This window comes from Lynx canadensis, chromosome C1, assembly GCF_007474595.2.
Source record: "Lynx canadensis isolate LIC74 chromosome C1, mLynCan4.pri.v2, whole genome shotgun sequence".
Lineage (NCBI taxonomy): Eukaryota > Metazoa > Chordata > Mammalia > Carnivora > Felidae > Lynx > Lynx canadensis.
Window position 1 is genome coordinate 92,912,863 of NC_044310.1, and position 19,998 is coordinate 92,932,860.

The following is a 19,998-nucleotide window of genomic DNA, read 5'->3' on the forward strand; positions in this document are numbered from 1 at the left end:
TTCAGATTCTGTGTCTCCCTCTCTCTTGGCCCCTCCCCTGCTGGCGCGCGCGCTCTCTCTCTCTCTCTCTCTCTCACAAAAATAAAAAACATTAAAAAAAATGCTCTGAAAAGGCAGATGATGAAGTGAAAAGGCCAGACCCACTTAATTTCTCTATGATGGGAAGGAGTATGAAATGTAAAGTTATGTTCTGAGAGGATTTCTGCCTCTGGCCAAGGTGAAGTCACAAGGTCCAGATTTGCCTTCCCACCTGAAACAACCCCCCCCCACCCCCCGCCAAAAAAAACCCCCACAGAATATGTAAAACAACAGTTTTCAAGACACTGGATCTCAAGGCAATGATCCCAGAGAGATGGGAAACAAATAAAGGCCTCCCTGGCTTACTGTATGGAAAGAATTTCCAGACCATAGTGCAGGGGAGGGAAACTCAGGCAGAGCCCAGAGGTCTGAAGGGATGAGCTGATAGTCTGGGGAGGCCACAGAGGCTGGAGTTCAGTAGTAGAGTGCTAGAGAGGCAAGAGCTGGACAGAAAGAAAACTCTGGAGATCTACAGATGGAGGCTTCCCAACCACCCTGCCAAGCCTTCAGCTGAGTCCTCATCAGTGCATGTGTGTGAGGAAGCTACCCGAGACCAGGGAAAGATCCACCTGAAAGGACTGAAGGAGACCATATGTGGCCCTCACCCAGGAGCAGAAATAATTCCTGCTCCCAACAACCAAAGGAGAAAACCTCATATTTCACAAGGAATTAGAGAGAATACTTGGAAAAACTCTACTTCACTAATGAAGAAAAATTAACCCTTGTCTAAATGCTGTTCTGGTCTTACCTTAAAAGCTTACCAAAACAAAACAAAAAAAAAACCAGAACAAAAAAGAACCAATCCGTTTCCAAGGAACCTAACTATGTGCCAGACCAAAGTTCAAGATATTTATAGGAATATAAAAATATCTAGCACTGAAGAAAATAAAATTCACAATATCCAACATTCAATAAAAAAAAAAAACCAGGCGTGCAAAGGAGCAAGAAAACAGGACCCATAATGAGAAAAATCAATCAAGCTGACCCAGAAATCACACAGATAATAGAATAGACAAGGACATTAAAAGAGCTGTAATTATACTCCGCAGGTTCAAGAAGTGAGAGAGTAGATTGAGCATGCTAAATAAAGGCACAGAAGATACAAAACAGACTGAAATTGGACTTGTAGAGATGGGAACTACAGCGTCTGGGATGAAAATTACACTGGATGGCACCTCCAGGAGAGGAGGCACTGCAGAAGAGGACACGAACAGACTCGAAGCCCTACCCATGGAAACCATCCAAGTGAGACACAGCCAAAATGACCGGAAAAATGAACAGAGCACCACTGAGCTATAGAACTTCAAGTAACCTAATATATATGTAATAGGAGTGTCTGGAAGATGTGGGGGGTGGGAATAGAAAAAAACCCTGAAGAAATAAAGAGCCTCGAATTTCCCAGATTTAATGAAAAGTATCAACCCAGAGAGCTAAGAAGCTCACAAATCCCAAGCTGAAGGAGCACAATGAAAACTACACCAAAGCACATCCGATTCAGAATGTTTAAATTTTTTTCTTTTTTTTTTTTCAACGTTTATTTATTTTGGGGACAGAGAGAGACAGAGCATGAACGGGGGAGGGGCAGACAGAGAGGGAGACACAGAATCGGAAGCAGGCTCCAGGCTCTGAGCCATCATCAGCCCAGAGCCCGACGCGGGGCTCGAACTCACGGACCGCGAGATCGTGACCTGGCTGATGTCGGACGCTTAACCGACTGCGCCACCCAGGCGCCCCTGAAAATATTTTTTAAATGCAGGTTTTAGAAAAGGAAGGTTCTTCTCTTCTGAAATTGTTCACTGCCCCTCAGTACTGTATGGTGGGTGTTCCTTCTTGACAGCTACAAGAGAAGGACTATGCCAGTGCAAAATCCCACTTTTCCATGTAAAACCAACCATTCTGGTTCCTAATTATCGCAGTTTACATGATCTCTTCCTAGATATTATTCTCACAGCACTTCTAGATGTTGCTGGTACTATAACTATTTACATATCTGGTTGCCTCTCAAATTACGCTAGGAATTCTTAGATGGCAGGCACTGTGATCTGGTATTACCCATCAGGTATAGCACAAGGTCTTATATGTATTAAGTGCTCCACAAATACCTCATAAAAGTCTATTCACAAACTCTTGCTACCAACATTATTGACCTGTGTGTAATCTTCCTTCTACCATGATTGCCAACATTTCAGTAAATAATGGCTAAACAGGGTTTCTCCCTACACCTCTGCCAGCCAGAGCACTGTGGCCACTAGGATATGTTCCTGGGTGCTCACACCTACAATAGGGACCTCACTCCTCTTTCCCTTTATAGTTACCATCAACTCCATATGGCCCAAACTGGTAAAGATGCCCTGAACACATCAAAGTGTTTGGAGACACTGGCCAGGGGTAGACTACACAGAAGAGAAATCCAAACATTTGAGTACAAAGAAACAATGGTCTGCATACTGAGATTTACGCAGGGCTTACAGAGGTGGGAGCAGATACAAGCAATACCAAGACGGCGCGGGAATGTTGTTGTGTGGTAGAACACACACAAAGATACGTGTAAGCATTCTGAAAAATTTCAAAGGATAACACAAATAGCATATTAATACCATCTATAGTAAAGTACTGAGTGTGCAGTAGATGCTGTAAGTGCTTGTTAAAATAAATAAGAATTTTAAGATCAGGATAGACAAGTTATGGTAAGAATAGAAGGAAAATAAAAATACAGAAAAGGAAATGTGAGAAGAAAAGTACTTCTGCTTGAAATACCCAAAGAAAACAGAGACAAGGCCACAAGATTACGTGCTCAAATAGGCAAGGTTTCCAATGGTATATACAGCTGAACTTAATCAACCCATAAGTTATGGCTCAATTGTTCAAATCAAAGCAAAGTTAAGATCAATAAAAGAAATATGAGCCGAGGACAAAGCTTTGTGGCTATAAAGAAGTGAAAGGCAGAATAATCCCTTTAAGAGGAGGAAACTCCAAACCTTCAGAACAGTATTACCAATGAATAGCCCACAATATTAAAATACTGAACATACGAAAACATGTAGGAGTCAAGAAGTCCAGCCAACAGAAGGTAGAGGGAATGTCTAACTCAAGCACCGTTGCAAAAACAATGTTACGTGTTAGCTGTATGCCTGACAACTGAAACGGAGAAGGTGGGGAGAATTGAAGCATGTTTTATTTCTGGAAAACAATAGCTGTGTTGCTCCAAAGTAGTATGCCTAAGAGGTAGATTATTTAGCACAAAGAGAACATGATCTGGCCACTTCATATTGCTAAGCACTCAGCCAAGTGTACAATCTAGAAGCAGGTCAAAATTAAGGGAAACCATGTAAAAATGCTATCTATGTGATGAGCAATCCAAAAACCAGTATCCAGTGGGACCACAGAGTAAATACAGTAATTCAGATTACTTAATCATACCCTACAGAAGGAAGCTCAGAAACGAAGCAATTTAAGACTGGCTATGTAAAATGTGAGTCTGATTCTATCAGGAGCAGGTAAGCATGAAATTTGCTACTTCTAGAGACAGACTTATTAATCTCCTAACACAGTTACTGGCACAGGAACAAGACAGATCAATGGAACAAAACAAAGTCCAAGACTGGACAAGGTTTCTTTTAGTGTATGATGAAGCTAGCATTTCAAGTTAGTGGTACAAGTGCTGGAAAAACTAGCTATTTGGAAAAAATAAGCTGGATCCCCAAAACCCTTCTTAACCCCACTCCCAAATAAATTCCACATACAGCCAAGATTTAAATACAAAAAGTCAAATAATCAAACTCCTAGAAAGATGAGTGACTATTTTTAATCTCAGAACGAGAAGACCATTACAAAAAATGATGCAAAAAACGGAACCCGTAACATAATATAGGGATTACTTTGACTTTATATAAAAATTTTAATGGCAAAAATACCACATAGCAAGTTTGAAAAATGTCAAAATTATTTGCAACATGACAAAGGGTTACTATAGAAAAGAGCTGTCATGACAATAAGAAAAAGACAAAGGCCTCAAAAGAAAATAGGGAAAAGACACAAACAAGCAATTCACAAAGGACAAGGAAACAGCTCATAACATATGAAAAGCTATTCAATTTCACGAGTAATCCAAAGGAAATCAAAGAAGAATAATCTGATGGCGTTTCCACCTTCCAGAAAAGCTCAACAGAACTTATCCAGTGAGGGCACGGAGACCAGGCACCTGTGTGCACTGTCCATGGGAGCATATCAACTGCTACCACTTTTCTGAAGAGATGTTTGGTGATGTGAATCAGAACTCATGCCCATACCCTGTGACCCAACAAACCCAATCTTAGGAATTTATCATAGGGGGTAATTACACATCTTAACAAAAGATGTGTTTGTACCTGGGTGTTTACCACAGCTAACAACTACTGAGCACTTCCTACAGGCCATCTCCATTGCAAAGCATCTTCACACATTATCATTTAATCCATATAACAATCCCATAAACTATCACTGTATCTGTATATTCTAGGTGAGGGATTAAAGCTTTGTTAAATAAGCTATGGTGTGCAATAAAACAACATACCAGGTGCTGCTGAAAATGTTTCAGGTAGTCACTGACATTGCAAGGTACAATATTCCTAACGTGTTGAGTACAAAGCAAGTTATGGAATAGTGTATAAAATCCTGTGTATTAATGGATAACAGACATCTGGAAGGAGGTCCTTCAAAATTTAACAGCAACTGTCTCTAAGTGGTAGAATTTATGGTGATACTTCTTTATAGTTTTTCTGGATTGACTGAATTACTCCCCCCCCCACCTCCAACTATCAGGAATCACTTTTAAACATAAAACTATAGAAGTTATTTTTATTTTGAAGAAAGAACATATAAAAGGGTGGTATAAAAAGCACACATAGAACATATCAGTTTATTCTTCTATTAATACTGGCTAATGGGGTGTAACAGAAGGTTACAGGACAGGTCAGAGAACCCTGGACCCCCTGTCACACTAACATGGGTGGTCTTGATTTGAGGTAGACTCCCTAATACCACATCTTAACATCATTATTCACCGATATACTCACAGTCTTCTGTTCATCACCTGTTGAACAGTGATTTCTAGTGTCCCAGATGGTACTGACAGCCGTTTACTGCCCCCAGTAGGGAAGCTCTGGGCAGCAGGGAATCGCTGGCTGGCATTTATAACCAAATTGGTTTTCAGGGATTCATTATGTTAAGAGAGTAAGGGACAACTCGTAACACCTTCTCTGAAATACATCCACCTTGACAGCTGGCGGTAAGATTTATCCATGCATTTATTGCCTACCATTTTAAAGCCTGAGGTCCACACATTTTAGAGACCATGAATTACCACAAATGTCCATTTCTCTGGTCCTGTGGCCAACTGCTAGTTCCACCTGGAAAAAGAGAAAGGCCACAAACCACAACATTCTTCAGGGGGAGAACTTTGTCTTCACATCTAATTAAACCAGAAGCCTAATTACTGTTGCTATAGCTTGGAGAACTTAAAGTTAGTCCTGACAGTCACTGTAGCTTGGAAAAAAAAACAAAAACAAAAAAACAACCACTTGGTAACGAGAAACTTCTGCCTGTCTTTAGTTACACACCTGATCAAAAGTAAAATACTGGAAGAACCAACACTGGACAACCAAGTGTGGGTCAGGTTCACAGGGCCAGGCCCAGATGAAAAGGCACTTGCAGATGACCCAACTGTCCTGCCATCAGGAACCATCTCTCTGGCTAGTAAACGAGGGAATGAATCCCATGATGGCATCATTCACACAGATTCCTTCTTGTGACAAGTACATCTGTGTGTCTACCATGGGCCATGCCCTATTTGGAGCACTGGGGAAACAGAAGTAATAATACACATTCTGTGCTTGTGGAGCATTTATACCCCAAAACACACCTCCTACAGAAGTCTAAAAATGAAGGCAAAACATGCTAGACCTTTAATCTATAGACGGCAGCCTGTAATAGTGAAAATAAAACCACAAAAGTGGGTGCAAAAGCCCAGTCCAGTTATTAGCTGGTTGGAAAAACAGGCACAAATTATTTTCTCTCTTGGGCATCCATTTCCTCCAGAGTAAAACTGAATTATGCTCCTTCACTCACTGGAATAATAAGAATCAAATGAAATAACATAAAAAGGCAAGGCCCTGGTGATTCCATAAAAGCTGGGAATTTAAGATTCAGGCTTCCAAACCCCAACTAGGGAACACAGGGACAGAAAGGACACAGTGATGTCCAAAAGAGGTCTGGAACACAACTTAGGTGATGCTCTCGCAGGCAGGGAGAAAATCTTAACAGAATTCAGTTCTGTTAAATAAGGCGCTGCAAGGATCATAAAACATGAGCTAAAAATAAGATCACAAATGTTCCAGTTCTCATGGAGACTATTCTTAGAAATGAAACAGCTAAACACCAAATATTACACAAGTTTTCATACCTACTCAATTATTCAGAGTCTTCTGCAAGGCAGGATGATACACAGGAGAGCAATGGGATAATATTCAACCTGAATTTTATTTCCAGCTCTGCTGAAAGCTGTGTGGAGCGTGAGTGACACAACCTAACTTCACCACCAAGGCAAGGGGGCTGGAGTGACATTTCTAGATCTTTAAGATTCTATGACTCATCAATAATTTAACCGCTCAGTTTGCTTTTCCACTGCTCTTTGTTTAAACAAACAAACAAACAAACAAACAAACAAATTCAGCTGCCTGCTCCATAACACTCTAGTGTTGCAAAGGGGGGGTGGGGGAGGGCAACAGCAACCTGCGTTACACAGAAGCCCCAAAGAGCCGAATGCTCACTGGAAGGAAGCAAGGGAGACTTCTGGTGCCAGGGTCTGTGCAGTAGAAATCTATGCATTTGACCTCTAAGATAAACCTGCAGACCATCACTCTAAGTCAATTTGCTAAACTTGCTAGAATGGTCTAACATTAGGAATCCATTTTCTTAGTTTACAAAAGAAGCAAATAAAATTTGGGGGACAGTGTATCTCAAGACAGGATCAGCAGCAAAGAGGAACAGGATATTGCAAGGGGTCTATCACTTCTGTAGGAAAAAAAGTAAACTTCAACAAACAGACAACGGGCCGTTCAAAAGGGGAGAAAACAGCTCCACATTCTCAACAGCTCTTGAGGGCATGAATGCCACACCATATTAAAATAATGTGAGGGGTGCCTGTGTGGCTCAGTTGGTTAAGCGACCAACTTCAGCTCAGGTCATGATCTCGCCGACCGTGAGTTGGAGCCCCGCATCGGGGTCTGTGCTGACATCTCAGAGCCTGGAGCCTGCTTTGGTTTCTGTGTCTCCCTCTCTCTGCCCCTCCCCTGCTTGCACTCTGTCTCTCTCTCTCTCTCTCTCTCTCTCAAAAATAAATAAACATTAAAAAAAAAATTTTAATAAAATAATGTGAGTGGTGGGGCACCTGGGCGGCTCAGTTAGGCGTCCGACTTGATTTCGGCTCAGGTCATGATTTCCGGGTTCGTGGGTTCAAGCCCTGCATCAGCTCTGTGCTGATGGTGTGGAGCTTGTTTGAGATTCTCTGTCTCTGCCCCTCCCCTGTTCGTGCACTCTCTCTCAAAATAAATAAATAAACATTTTAAAAAAATAACAAAATATGGGAATGCAAGCTGGCGCAGCCACTCTGGGAAACAGTATGGAGGTTCCTCAAAAAACTAAAAACAGGGGTGCTTGGGTGGCTCAGTTGGTTGAGCATCTGACTTCAGCTCAGGTCATGATCTCCCAGTCCGTAGGTTTGAGCCCCGCATCGGGCTCTGTGCTGACAGCTCGGATCCTGGAGCCTGCTTTGAATTCTGTGTCTCCCTTTCTCTCTGCCCTCTCCAGGTCGTGCTCTGTCTCTGTCTCTCTCTCTCTCTCAAAAATAAATAAACATTTTTTAAAAATTAAAAAAAAAAAAAGCAACTAAAAACAGAACTACCCTACGACCCAGCAATTACACTACTAGGCATTTATCTAAGGGATACAGGTGTGCTGTTTCGAAGGGACCCATGCACCTCCATGTTTATAGCAGCAACAATAGCCAAAGTATGGAAAGAGCCCAAATGTCCATCGATGGATGAATGGATAAAGAAGATGTGGTATATATATAATGGAATATTACTCAGCAATCAAAAAGAATGAAATCTTGCCATTTGCAACCACGTGGATGGAACTGGAGGGTATTATGCTACATGAAATTAGTCAGAGAAAGACAAATATCATATGATTTCACTCATGTGAGGAGTTTAAGAGACAAAACAGGTGAACATAAGGGAAGGGAAGCAAAAATAATATAAAAACAGGGAGGGGGACAAAACATAAGAGACTCTTAAATATGGAGAACACAGGGTTACTGGAGGGGTTTTGGGAGGGGGGGGATGGGCTAAATGGGTAAGGGTATTAAGGAATCTACTCCTGAAATCATTGTTGCACTATATGCTAACTAACTTGGATGTAAATTTAAAAAAATAAAATTAAAAAAAAAAGGCAAATAGACTAGAGGACCAAGAATGAAAAAGAGGATACAAATGAGGAGACAATTGCATGAATCTGGGTGAAAGATTACAGTGGCTTGAAATGGAGTGCTAGCCAATGGAAATGGAGAGAAGTAGATGGATTTAAAGTGTGTCTGGAATCAGAAAATACAGTATTTGCTGATAGATTCTACATTGAATGTGAGAGAGAGAATCAAAAATGACTTGTACTATATTATGAAGAACTTCAGCCTTTTGTCGTCAACCACTGAAGGGACATTTACTGATAATCCTTAGTACCTGGAGAACTTGTATTGTGGGGGGTACAAATAAAAGTAACTCTAATGCTTTAAAAAAATAAATAAATAAAATAACAAAATAAAATAATGTGAGTGGTGGGATAGCATAATTTAATCTCTTCCTAAATGATCCAGGGTCATACTGTTGACTAAGAAGGCAGAGAAATATTTTATAAGAGTTTCCATTAAACAAAAACAAAAAATCTCTAGCATTTAAAAGGACAGGCTTAGTTTTTGAAAAATTCACTTTCATGAGATAATTCAATTCTGACTATGCCCAATAAATGAGCTAAGTTTCAAAACAGTTAGCATTTACTTTTTACATCCTAGTCCCACTTCGAAGACAAGACAGTGATAAGGGATGGGTCCCAGCTGCCAGCCACTCCCCAATACAGGTGGGGGCTAAACCCTCACAGCCTCTGCTACAACCACACGGGCCTTCTTCCAGATCCTAGGGCATACCAAGCTCTTTCCAGCCTGAAGCCTTTGAACATATAGTTCTCTCTGCCTGGGATACTCCTCCTGATAAAATTCTATTTATTTTCAAGTATCAATTTAAATAATTTCTCAGTAAGTCCTTCCTAATGCCCCCAGAGTAAAAGGCCCTCTGTCAGTTATTCTCCTATAGTTACTTTTGTTCTTGTGGGTAGTTACTGTACTTATAATTATGTATTTGTTTAATTTTCATTTTTGTCCTGCTGGTTCATAAAAGGAGGGATCTTGTCTGCTGTGTTTCACCATCACTTCCCAGGACCGATGCCTAAGTTTTGGAAGGCGGGCAATTAGCGACTGTTAAGTACAGAAAACCAGTAATGGCACTGAAGTTTAACTGAGCACTTATGATATAACTTCTGGAAAGCTTAGACATCTACTTTATAGATGAAGCAGTGGGTTCAAAGAGGTTAAGTCATTTGTCCAGAGTCACAGAGTTTGTAAGCCGCAGAGCAAAGATTCAAACTCCTGACTCCAGACCACACACTGCAGTCTCCCCCAGCACTGTATGAGGCAAACGTGGTGAAAGAATCGTGCAAGTATCACTCCTACCTTTAAGAAGTTTATAATGTGGGGAATAAGAAATGTAATAAATGAGAGTGAATACAAGACAGAATACTACAGAATACTATGCTAGATCACACGGCATAGTTAAATGTGGTAGGAAAGAACAGAAGAAAGCACCTAGAGCTAGAAGGGCATTCAGATGGGAAGAAAAGCCATGCGCACAAAGATGGAGAAGCAGCCTAGCCCATGATGAGCTCAAGGGACTGGTGAAAAGGTCGCACTAACTGGAACAGAGGGTTAACAGAGGCCAGGAAGTGGTGAAATGTTAGCCTAAAGAGATATGCACATAATAAAAAATAATTCCATTGACATTCTGGTCTGCTCTGCTTCCCAGCAAAGTTCCTGAGAAGTACTGATCACATCTCGTTAATATTTCTTAAAAGTCCACAGAAGATGGCACAGTGCAAAGCTAACAGTGGCTGCTCAGTTACCAAATGAGGGTGAAACAGGCAAGGTGCCATTTCAGGGCTGTCAACTTGAAACCACGGACGCTAACTCTAATAAACTAAAGCTTAATGAAAGAGAAGTAGCTATGAAATGATAAGTAGTCTTATTTGTTCTAATTGTGAATTCCTTAAAACTATAAGTAAATAGCTATATATACTTGAAATTAATAGAACCCAATGAGCCAGTAGCTGATGATGGTGGGATTATGATTTCCCCCCTTTCATCTTCCATAGCTTCAGGAACGACACTTTGGTCAAATAATCTCTCTCTCACCTTATACCCTTTTTCTTAAAATCCCAAGTCCAAGGACATAGGTGGTACATATTTCTTAATCCAGATTTGGTTCCTGTGAGTAGCCATAATAACTCTCTTAGGAATATTACAGCTATGAAAAAAAAAAAAGTTAAGTGCATACCCAAATATTTGAGCATCTAACTGGAATGCATCAGAAGCTGTGTGGAAATAATCATTATAAGATATGATAGGATGAATACACACTATATCCCATGTCTCATTTTCTCTTCACAATGACCCTAAGACACAGAGAGTAGTCTACCCATTTTATAGACGAAAAGACTAAGGTTCACTGAGATTAATCTGCCCATGATCACCACTGATGTTTGAATCCAGCCAGGTCTGACCTGAGATCATGTTCCCTCCTAACCACTGCCTCAAAAAACTGTCGATCATATTAACAAGTTAAAATTTTGATGTAATCATGAAGGTTATAAAAAGAACACATACGCTTCTCATATTTCTGCCAATCTTGACTCACTTTCCTTCTTGCCACCCCCGCCCAAGCCTGTCACCCAACCCTGCCAAGTGATAAAACCACCTCATCTCATGTATCTCCGCTTATTCACGTGTTCCCCTGGAGTTGGTATTTATCAGGATCATTTGGTTGACATTTGGGCCTGTGGCCTCAAGAACAGATCAACAGGCTTATTAAGAAATGACATAAACAACACATATATGGTACTTCAAGGTGTTCAAAACATTTTCTCTTCAAAGCCTCTGATAATGCTCCATTTTATATGATGGGAAACTGAGGTTTAAAAAGGCTGACAGGTGCCTGGGTGGCTCAGTTAGTCAAGTATCCAACTCTTGGTTTTGGCTCAGGTCATTGTCTCACAGTTTTGTGAGTTCAAGACCCATGTTGGGCTCTGTGCTGTAAGTGCGGAGCCGGCTTGGGATTCTCTCTCTGCTTCTCTCTCTGCCCCTCTCCCACTCACATTGTCTCTGTCCTCAAAAATAAATATAAAATAAAAAATAAAAAGGCTAATTGAGTTCTGCTGAGGGTACAATGACCTTAAGGAGCAGAGAAGAATTCATAACTATATGACTTACATCAGGGGTCTATAACCTTGCCTTATCCCTAAAGCAAACGCATTGATTTAAAATGTCTCTATGAAACACTTCCAAATGTAGCACTACGTTGGGACATCTGTGTTCTACTCTCAGTTCCTGGCCCACATGCAAGTAATTTAGCCTCATCAGTAAAAGAGATATGACCAGCTAATTAGCCTAACAATCTATGATTCAAACTGTTTAGCACATTATCAGCAAGAATTCACCCTTATGCTTGTTCACAAATGTTCAGAACAGAGAAATCTGTTCCTCGGCTTCGTCTTATAGCTCCTGGGTTTCTCATGCCTTGGCTCACATCCTCCTCCAATAAGGTCCAGGAGTCCAGGAGTGTTCCTTAGAACCTTCAGCACTTCAAGTATAAAAGGTGGTCTGCACTGCCCTCTATTCCATTCTCCTGTTGGACGCATTCTTCAAGACCACAGCAATGGTCAACTTCTAAAAAGGATAACTCTTCTTGGCTCCCCATTTCCACCTCTGGTTTCTCCACCTCTAGCCCCCTCTCTAGCACTAAAAGATGTAAGTCCCAACACAAAATTCCCTGCCCAGACATCCTCTCTCTTTCCTCTTCTCATCCCTGCCCAAGAGCTACCTTTTTTGACTTTTCTATATGTTCTTCTGGAAAGCTTAGACATACTCCTCATCTCTCCATTGACCGTTCCCTGAGCATATGTTGGATTTCCCTCCATCATGCCTTTACAGATCTCCTTAATAATCACCTCCATACCTTGATTCTCTCTTCATCTAGGAGGCCTTCCCAGACCACCGCACTGTAGTGGTCAAGCCTTCTTCAAAAATTCTTCCAAACTCTCATCAAGCCATCTCTGAACACCTAAACCCTTAAAGTAGCACCAATGAGGATATCTTTAATGTTTACCTGTGATGATGCACAGGCCTGAACTCCACTATACAGTTTAGTAAGTGCTTAAATGAATGACATCCACATAATACGTTTAACAAAACATTTTGATAGAACTTCATATTTGGCCCTCCAAATAATCCTAAAGCTGCTTATCTAGTTTATAAACTTATAAAGGTCATAGAAGTTAAGTGACTGTCCATGAATCCCATAGCTATAAAGCAGCAGAACAAGGTCTCAAATCTGGGTATTGAGATCTCTCTTTTGAATTTTGTATACAACATATCTGTAATTTGAATCCCTTTGACAAATAGTATGTACCAGATAGACATTTGATTGAGTCATCTTGTCCGGGAAGTATGAGGTTCATCAAAATTTTTCTTCCCAGTTCAATTCTCTTGATTCTTCAGGGTGATCTTACTGTTGAACAGACTTACAAATTGGCTAAAGTACAATACTAGAGCTTAGTTTCTTAGGTAATACAGGAAGAACAAAACTCTTAACAAAAGCAAATAAGAGAGAGATAGTACTCAAGCCCTAGAAGGGAAAAAAACATACATTTCTTCTGATGAAAAAAATCAAGTCAATTAATCACACATACATTTCTAACTAGCACAGGACTGAGTATACTAATGGTAAGCTGACAATCTTTTTTATTAATTTATTTATTTTTGAAAGAGAAAGAGAGAGGGAGAGAGCAGGGGAGGGGCAGAGAGAGGGGGGACAGAGGATACGAAGTGCTGTCTATGCTGACAGCAGACAGCCCGATATGGGGCTTGACCTCACAAACCGTGAGATCATGACCTGAGCCAAAGTAGGACACTTAACTGACTGAGCCACCCAGGCCCCCTGGCCATCTGTTTTCAAATACAAGCAGTCAGGACAAAAAAAAAAAAAAAAAAAAAAAAAAAAAGCCCCAGTTTTGGCAAAGTACTGTAGGGAAGGAGAAAAAACAAATTTACTATTATATATTTACTTGGTTTGCTTTTGGACTATCCAAAAGCTTTGGTTAGTATTTGCTTAGCATTAGATTCTTCAGGCAACAAAGAATGATAAAGAACTACCCAAAAAATAAACAAATCAAAGGTCTTTCATAATTTTATGAAAAAAAATACTCCTGCTATCTTTAACAACACTGGTATTTCAGTGAAGCAAGCTCTGGAGGTGGTAACAAATTACCCCCAGATGTGAAATCCCAGGCTATGTTCAAGTTCAACTGTGAAGCAGATCAGCCGCAATTTGCTTCTAAATTTGGAATCAAGCAATAAACATTTGTGATCACAACCTCTGGCCTCCTCCTCTTCCATATGAATCAGAATTTTTTTAGACATTTTAAATCTAATCCAAAATTTCTCATGTTGTAGATGAGGAATTGAGGGCTAGAAAGTGAAATGCAAAACAGAAAATAAATTACAGTCACAGAAAACTTTCTCAGCAAAACACCACAGGCTCTGAATGGAAGATTCTGTTTTTACTGTGGTTTCCGGAGACTAGGGTTGAGAGTAGAGTAGGGAAAATAGCCTCAATCTTTAAAAAACAAACAGGGGCGCCTGGGTGGCGCAGTCGGTTAAGCGTCCGACTTCAGCCAGGTCACGATCTCGCGGTCCGTGGGTTCGAGCCCTGCGTCAGGCTCTGGGCTGATGGCTCAGAGCCTGGAGCCTGCTTCCGATTCTGTGTCTCCCTCTCTCTCTGCCCCTCCCCCGTTCATGCTCTGTCTCTCGCTGTCCCAAAAATAAATAAACGTTGAAAAAAAAAAAAATTAAAAAAAAAAAAATAAAAAAAAAATTAAAAAAAAAAAATAAAAAACAAACAAAAAAAGAACAACAGAAAAAAAACCCTCCACATGTCCAGCATTCACTTAAAAACCTCTACAGATTTGAAGGGTCTGTCGTGAAGATCCATTCGACCCAGCTAGCTCAAAGATATATATTACTAACCCAGCTTTGATTACAGTCACTATTAGAACAACAATACAAAACCTGTCTAAAACTGACTAAAATTGACTAGCATGTTCCTCAAGGCCCATTTTACTCCTCAAACCCGTTTACATAAAGATCAGTGACATGGCTACCTAGACAATGGGAAAGAACAAATTTTCACCAAACTTTAAAAAATGTTTATTTATTTTGAGAGAGAGAAAACAAGAGTGAGCAAGTGGAGGAGGGGCAGAGAGAGAGAGAGGGAGGGAGAGAGAGAATCCCAAGCAGGCTCTGCACTGCCAGCACAGAGCCCAACTTGGGGCTCAAACCCACAAACTGTGAGATCATGACCTGAGCCAAAACCAAGAGTTGGATGCCTAATCGACTGAGCCACCCAGGCACCCCAATCAATTTTCACCAAATTTTTAAAAAAGAGTAAAAGATGCAAAAGAGGGGCGCCTGGGTGGCGCAGTCGGTTAAGCGTCCGACTTCAGCCAGGTCACGATCTCGCGGTCCGTGAGTTCGAGCCCCGCGTCAGGCTCTGGGCTGATGGCTCGGAGCCTGGAGCCTGTTTCCGATTCTGTGTCTCCCTCTCTCTCTGCCCCTCCCCTGTTCATGCTCTGTCTCTCCCTGTCCCAAAAATAAATAAACGTTGAAAAAAAAAAATTAAAAAAAAAAAAAAAAAAAAAAAAAAAAAAGATGCAAAAGAAACACTGGTTACAAAAGGATAAGAAGGCAACTTAAAAATTTTTTGGAAATTTACAAATGCACTATCTATTTCAAAATATTTTTGGAGCTACTATCATAGCACCTTTTCCTTAAAAAGCTGTATTTTTAAATTAGATGTTAAATTTGATAGTTTTGTGTACGCTAATATTAGCTTCTAATCACCTAAAACATTTGAACGTCATTTCTTCAGTCTTAAAACACAGTTCACTTTCTGTAGAGACAGAACTTGAGGGGTCGGGGTGCACAGAAAGGGAGGGAGAGGAGCAGACATTACTCCTACCGACCACTACCACTCAGTGTTAAGCATTGCCCTGATGTGATGATCACACAAGGATAACAGGCCAAGTAGGACAAAGTTGGGGAGCACAGTCTCTGCAGTCACCCACTGAGAATCCAATGCTTGCTGGCAGGAGCCGATTAGAAATCGGCAGAGTGCAGAAGAAGCTGCTAATAGCCTCCGTGAACCTGACACGAAAGATCAGATCAAAACAGCAGGATGGAGAGCCTATTATTATCATTACAGAAAGAAAATAACCATTAGAAATTGACCAGAACATGAGCCTTCTCCCAATTATTTCCACAAACAGACAAGAGACTCAGATTTCTAATTAAAAATCACTAGGCACAGAGCCAAATATTTGAGTCAGCAGAGAACTTACCTAATTGTCACGCTGCATTCCCTCTCAGCCACTTGTCCTGCCTGGGTAGCTGTCTACCCTCACCCCAGCCAACCTTCAGATGAGGACTAACTAACCTTTCCCCAGATAAATATACTTCATCGAATCTGCTGATACTTGTAACTGAAATCCTCAATGCATACAGCATGTTAACAGCCATTAGGGGTTAAAGTTCTGATTAGTATACTGCATGGGAGTAGAATCCCATGAGGATTTTGCTCATTCTGCTCAACCAGGACCAAGAAGGAAATCCTGCAGAATTCCTATTCTTTGACCCCAAACAAATGGGTGGAACAGGACTCAAGAGAAGATTAACTCGAGGGTGTGGCTGGGAATGCCGGGGAAGGTAGTATGAAGAGAGGTTGAATGTTGGAATAAGTGAGGCACTTAGAAAGTTGCAGGGGAGCTAAAGGCACTGACCTTCAGATTTCCGGGTGTTACAAAGATCCACGACAGGCTAGAAGTGGCAGCTCCTTGAACCTCCAACAGGCACATTCAGTCCTGTCAGCCTGGACTTAGCCTTGCCAGCACCAGCAAGCACACACACACATTCTTCTCAGAGCTGACATACACACAACACAGTCTCTCCACAGGGCCTGTTTACTTAAGAAACCAGATGCTTTGATGTTGGGGTAGAAGTTGGGAAGTTATGTGTAAAGAAGTAGTTAATGACAGCAGCAGAGGGAGGACAGAGAAGAAGCAGCAGTTTTCTGGCTTTTAATCATAACTTTTGAAAGTTTTAAGGAAATTATCAAATGGTCTGAACCCAGGAATGAGAAGGAAATTATGTCAGCAACCACCGTAACTCCGGCCAAGGCATTTCATCTGTTTCTTTAAGACAGTTTTCATGCCTAACCTCAAAGGGCTACTTATAGGAGGAATGTTTTGAAGCAATCCAACTTAGCAACCAACATTAATAAAATCTATGCTTGCTCAATTTCTCTCATGTACAAAGGTTATACATGTCATGAGCATTCCAAGCACTTAAAGGAAAGAATCAGTAAAAAGGGTGGTGTGAAAACAGTTTTGGGTTAGAGGCAAAAAGGGTATTTATTGAGCCCGAGTTTCAGGTCATTAGGGCACAGGTCTCCTAAACCAGAGCAGAAAAGTGCTATCATGGTTTAGAACTACCTTGCTTTTTAAGGAAGATGAAACACCAACATATTCTCATAAGCCAAACAAACCATAGGTCCAGGAGATCTGCTAAACCCTTCTGAGGCTTTTCATTGTCCAGTCTGAATTATCTTTTCCTGGTATCATTCAGCACACCTTGAACATTTTTAGGGCATTCTCATATACTGACTGTATGGATTAATGTGGTCTAACACGAACAGCACATTTTAGCAAATAAGAAGAGAACCAAGAACTTCTGATTTTCCTTGGGAAGTGAATCCTGTCATCTTATGAAAAACTACTCTAAATGGCACTTTCCCAGCTGTACAAAAGTATACAATATCCCTGATAAAAAAAAGTTGTTTTGTCCTGCTGATACTTTTATCTCACACTATTATAGTGTGAGATAAAATACTAGATAAAATACTAGATCCCCAAATACTAGATCTCTTCAATATAGTTCAGGAAGATTTATTATGACTTCTAAAAACAGAGAAGCGAAAACCAGAACAAACCACTATGTAACAATTCCTGTTAAGGAGGTGAATCTCTGGGGCACCTGGGTGGCTCAATCGGCTAAGCCGTGACTTTGGCTCAGGTCATGACCTCACGGTTCGTGAGTTCGAGCCCTGCGTAGGGCTCTGCGCGGACAGCTCAGAGCCTGGAGCCTGCTTCGGATTCTGTGTCTCCTTCTCTCTGCCCCTCCTCCACTCGTGCTGCTTCTCTCTCTCTCTCTCTCTCTCTCAAATAAACATTAAAATTAAAAAAAAAAAAAAAGGAGGTGGACCTCTAAGACCTGCTTTACTCAACCATGTCTAAGGTGAAGAATATTAACAATAGCTTCACTCTGGCCACATATACATGTTATAAATAGGATGGGATCTCTGAAGGAGAGATCATGGACGATGAACAAGTGCAAAAAGAGCTATTTAAAATTAGGTCACTGAAAGACTAAGAAAAAAAGCTAAAAAACAAAACACTGGAAACAGTAGCTAAATAAAATGAGAGAAACAGAGGGAAGTTTCTTTTCATATGGACCTTAAAGAACCAGATTTTAAGACCTGCTCTTGAGTAGATTTGGCCTAAGAATCCCCTGAGCCAGTTTTTTCAACCTCTAGCTTTAAAAATCAATAGTTTACAAATGACGTATCAAGTCAAGCCAATCAAGGAAGGTTCTGCAGGAATAAATCCAGGAGGAGCAGCAGGTCCTAAATTAGGTAGGTCAACCAGCAAGAGAAGAATCAAATATGGAGTAAGAATGCTGTGTCCAGCTGACTCCAGGAAGGAAGTGGTCCTGTTGTAAGTTCAGCTTCGGTACTGCAAGGCCTTTCTCAACACCCCACCGTGAGATGGAAGTCTACAACATTATTTCTTCCTCCACAAACAGGAAGTCTTCCCGGTACTCACTCCACCCAATCTGCATCCAACCAGTCCCACCCGTCAGCACTAGTTTCACCACCTTTCCACAGCTCCTGGAATGCCTTACGTGGGGCTACCCGGCTACCCCTGACTGCTTGTGCCCTGACTGCAGTTGCCCTAGGGGGAGGGGGGAGTGCAGATCTGAGAATTCTGCACAGGTAACAAGTATAGTCCAGGCAGAGGGAGAATGATAGTTCAGGGGGAGACTGAGATCTGGCTGACAGGGAACGTGGCTATACATGGACAAGTGCAGTTAGCCACTCGTCTCTGTCCCCCCCTGCAACTCTCTTTGAAAGAGCAAGAGCTATAACAAAGAACATATTAAATTGAGAATACATTGTGCAAATATGGGTAACAACAATTAAACTGTTAGTTCTAGAAAAACAAGAGGAAGATGCCCATGTTGCACTGCAGCAAGGAGCCAGGACCTTCTTAACAATGGGCTTTGTCAGGCCAGTAGCGTGCAAAGGTTGAGGGGCTTGTCCCCACGGCCAGAAATGCTACAATTTCTAAAGTTGCTGACTAGGACCTAGCGCAAAGGAGAGTATCTGCAACGTGCGCCTGTTGGAAATCTTGTTAACAACAGGATGAAGACATCCTGGTCAGAGTCCAAAGCCAGGATAGAAGGTCAAATGTGAAGGCGTAAGAGAGATCACATATATACTGTCATCCTACTTCCAAGCTTGTTCCTTTGCCTATTAAAATACACACAGTAACCTAGGAACTGCTGTGGGATTTCTGAACACCCGCCTACCCACCCTGAAAGTACTGACCCAGCGAGGACACACCTTTGCTTCTGCACAGCCCAACTTCTCCAAGCACTTAAGAGGTAATTATTCCTCCAGTTGCCTAGTGGGTTATAGCGCTACTGGATCCTAATTATTTACACAGACGCAAAAACAGCGACGCACAAGAGATTTTGACAACTTAAAAAAAAAAAAAAAAGAATGCCGTGAAAGTCGAAGGCTGCCTCCCCTGTGACGAAACACAGCCGCGCGGGCCGCGGCGTCCCGCGGGCCGCTCCCGGGCCGGACTCCGCCCGCCGCAGTTTCGGGGCCGCGGCCAGGCGAGCGGCCCGGGTCTCCCCGGCGGAGACGCGAGGCGAGCGGACGGAGAAAGAGGGGCGGGCTGCGCGGGCGGGGCAGGCGGCCGCCGGGGGCCCGGGGGCGGCACCTCGCAGTCCGGGCGGCACCCGGGCCCGGCGCCCGCTCACCTGGTGCGTGTTGTTGGCCAGCTTGGCGACGAAGTCCCGGACCCGGCCGCAGTCCTCATCCTCGTCGAGCGCGCTGCGGCGCCAACGGCCGCCGCGGGGAACCGGGCCCCCGGGCGCGGCCGCGCGCAGCCCCCAGCTCACCCCGACGGGGCCGGACCAGCGCGACAGCGGCGCAGCGGGCGGCGGCGGCGCGTCCAGCCGGTCCTGGCCGAGGGTCGCCGGCGGCAGCAGCTGCAGGAGGAGGAGGAGGTGGAGGCCGAGGCCGTGGGGCCAGCGCGAGAGGCCGTCCGCAGCTCCCCGGGGCCGCTCCATCGCCGCCGAATGCCGACGCCGCCGACACCTGCCGC

At 42.4% G+C, this 19,998-nt stretch overlaps 1 protein-coding gene across 2 annotated transcripts in view; it reads right to left on the reverse strand.

Moving 5' to 3' along the window:
- Positions 1 to 19,998, reverse strand: part of SORT1 (sortilin 1) — a 65,451-nt gene extending 45,453 nt beyond the window's left edge. For both annotated transcript variants that reach the window (XM_030327951.1, XM_030327950.1), the window contains exon 1: positions 19,652 to 19,998. In XM_030327951.1, the coding sequence (XP_030183811.1) occupies positions 19,652 to 19,963 (312 nt within the window). In that variant the 5' untranslated portion in view covers positions 19,964 to 19,998. The remainder of the gene's footprint in view (positions 1 to 19,651) is intronic.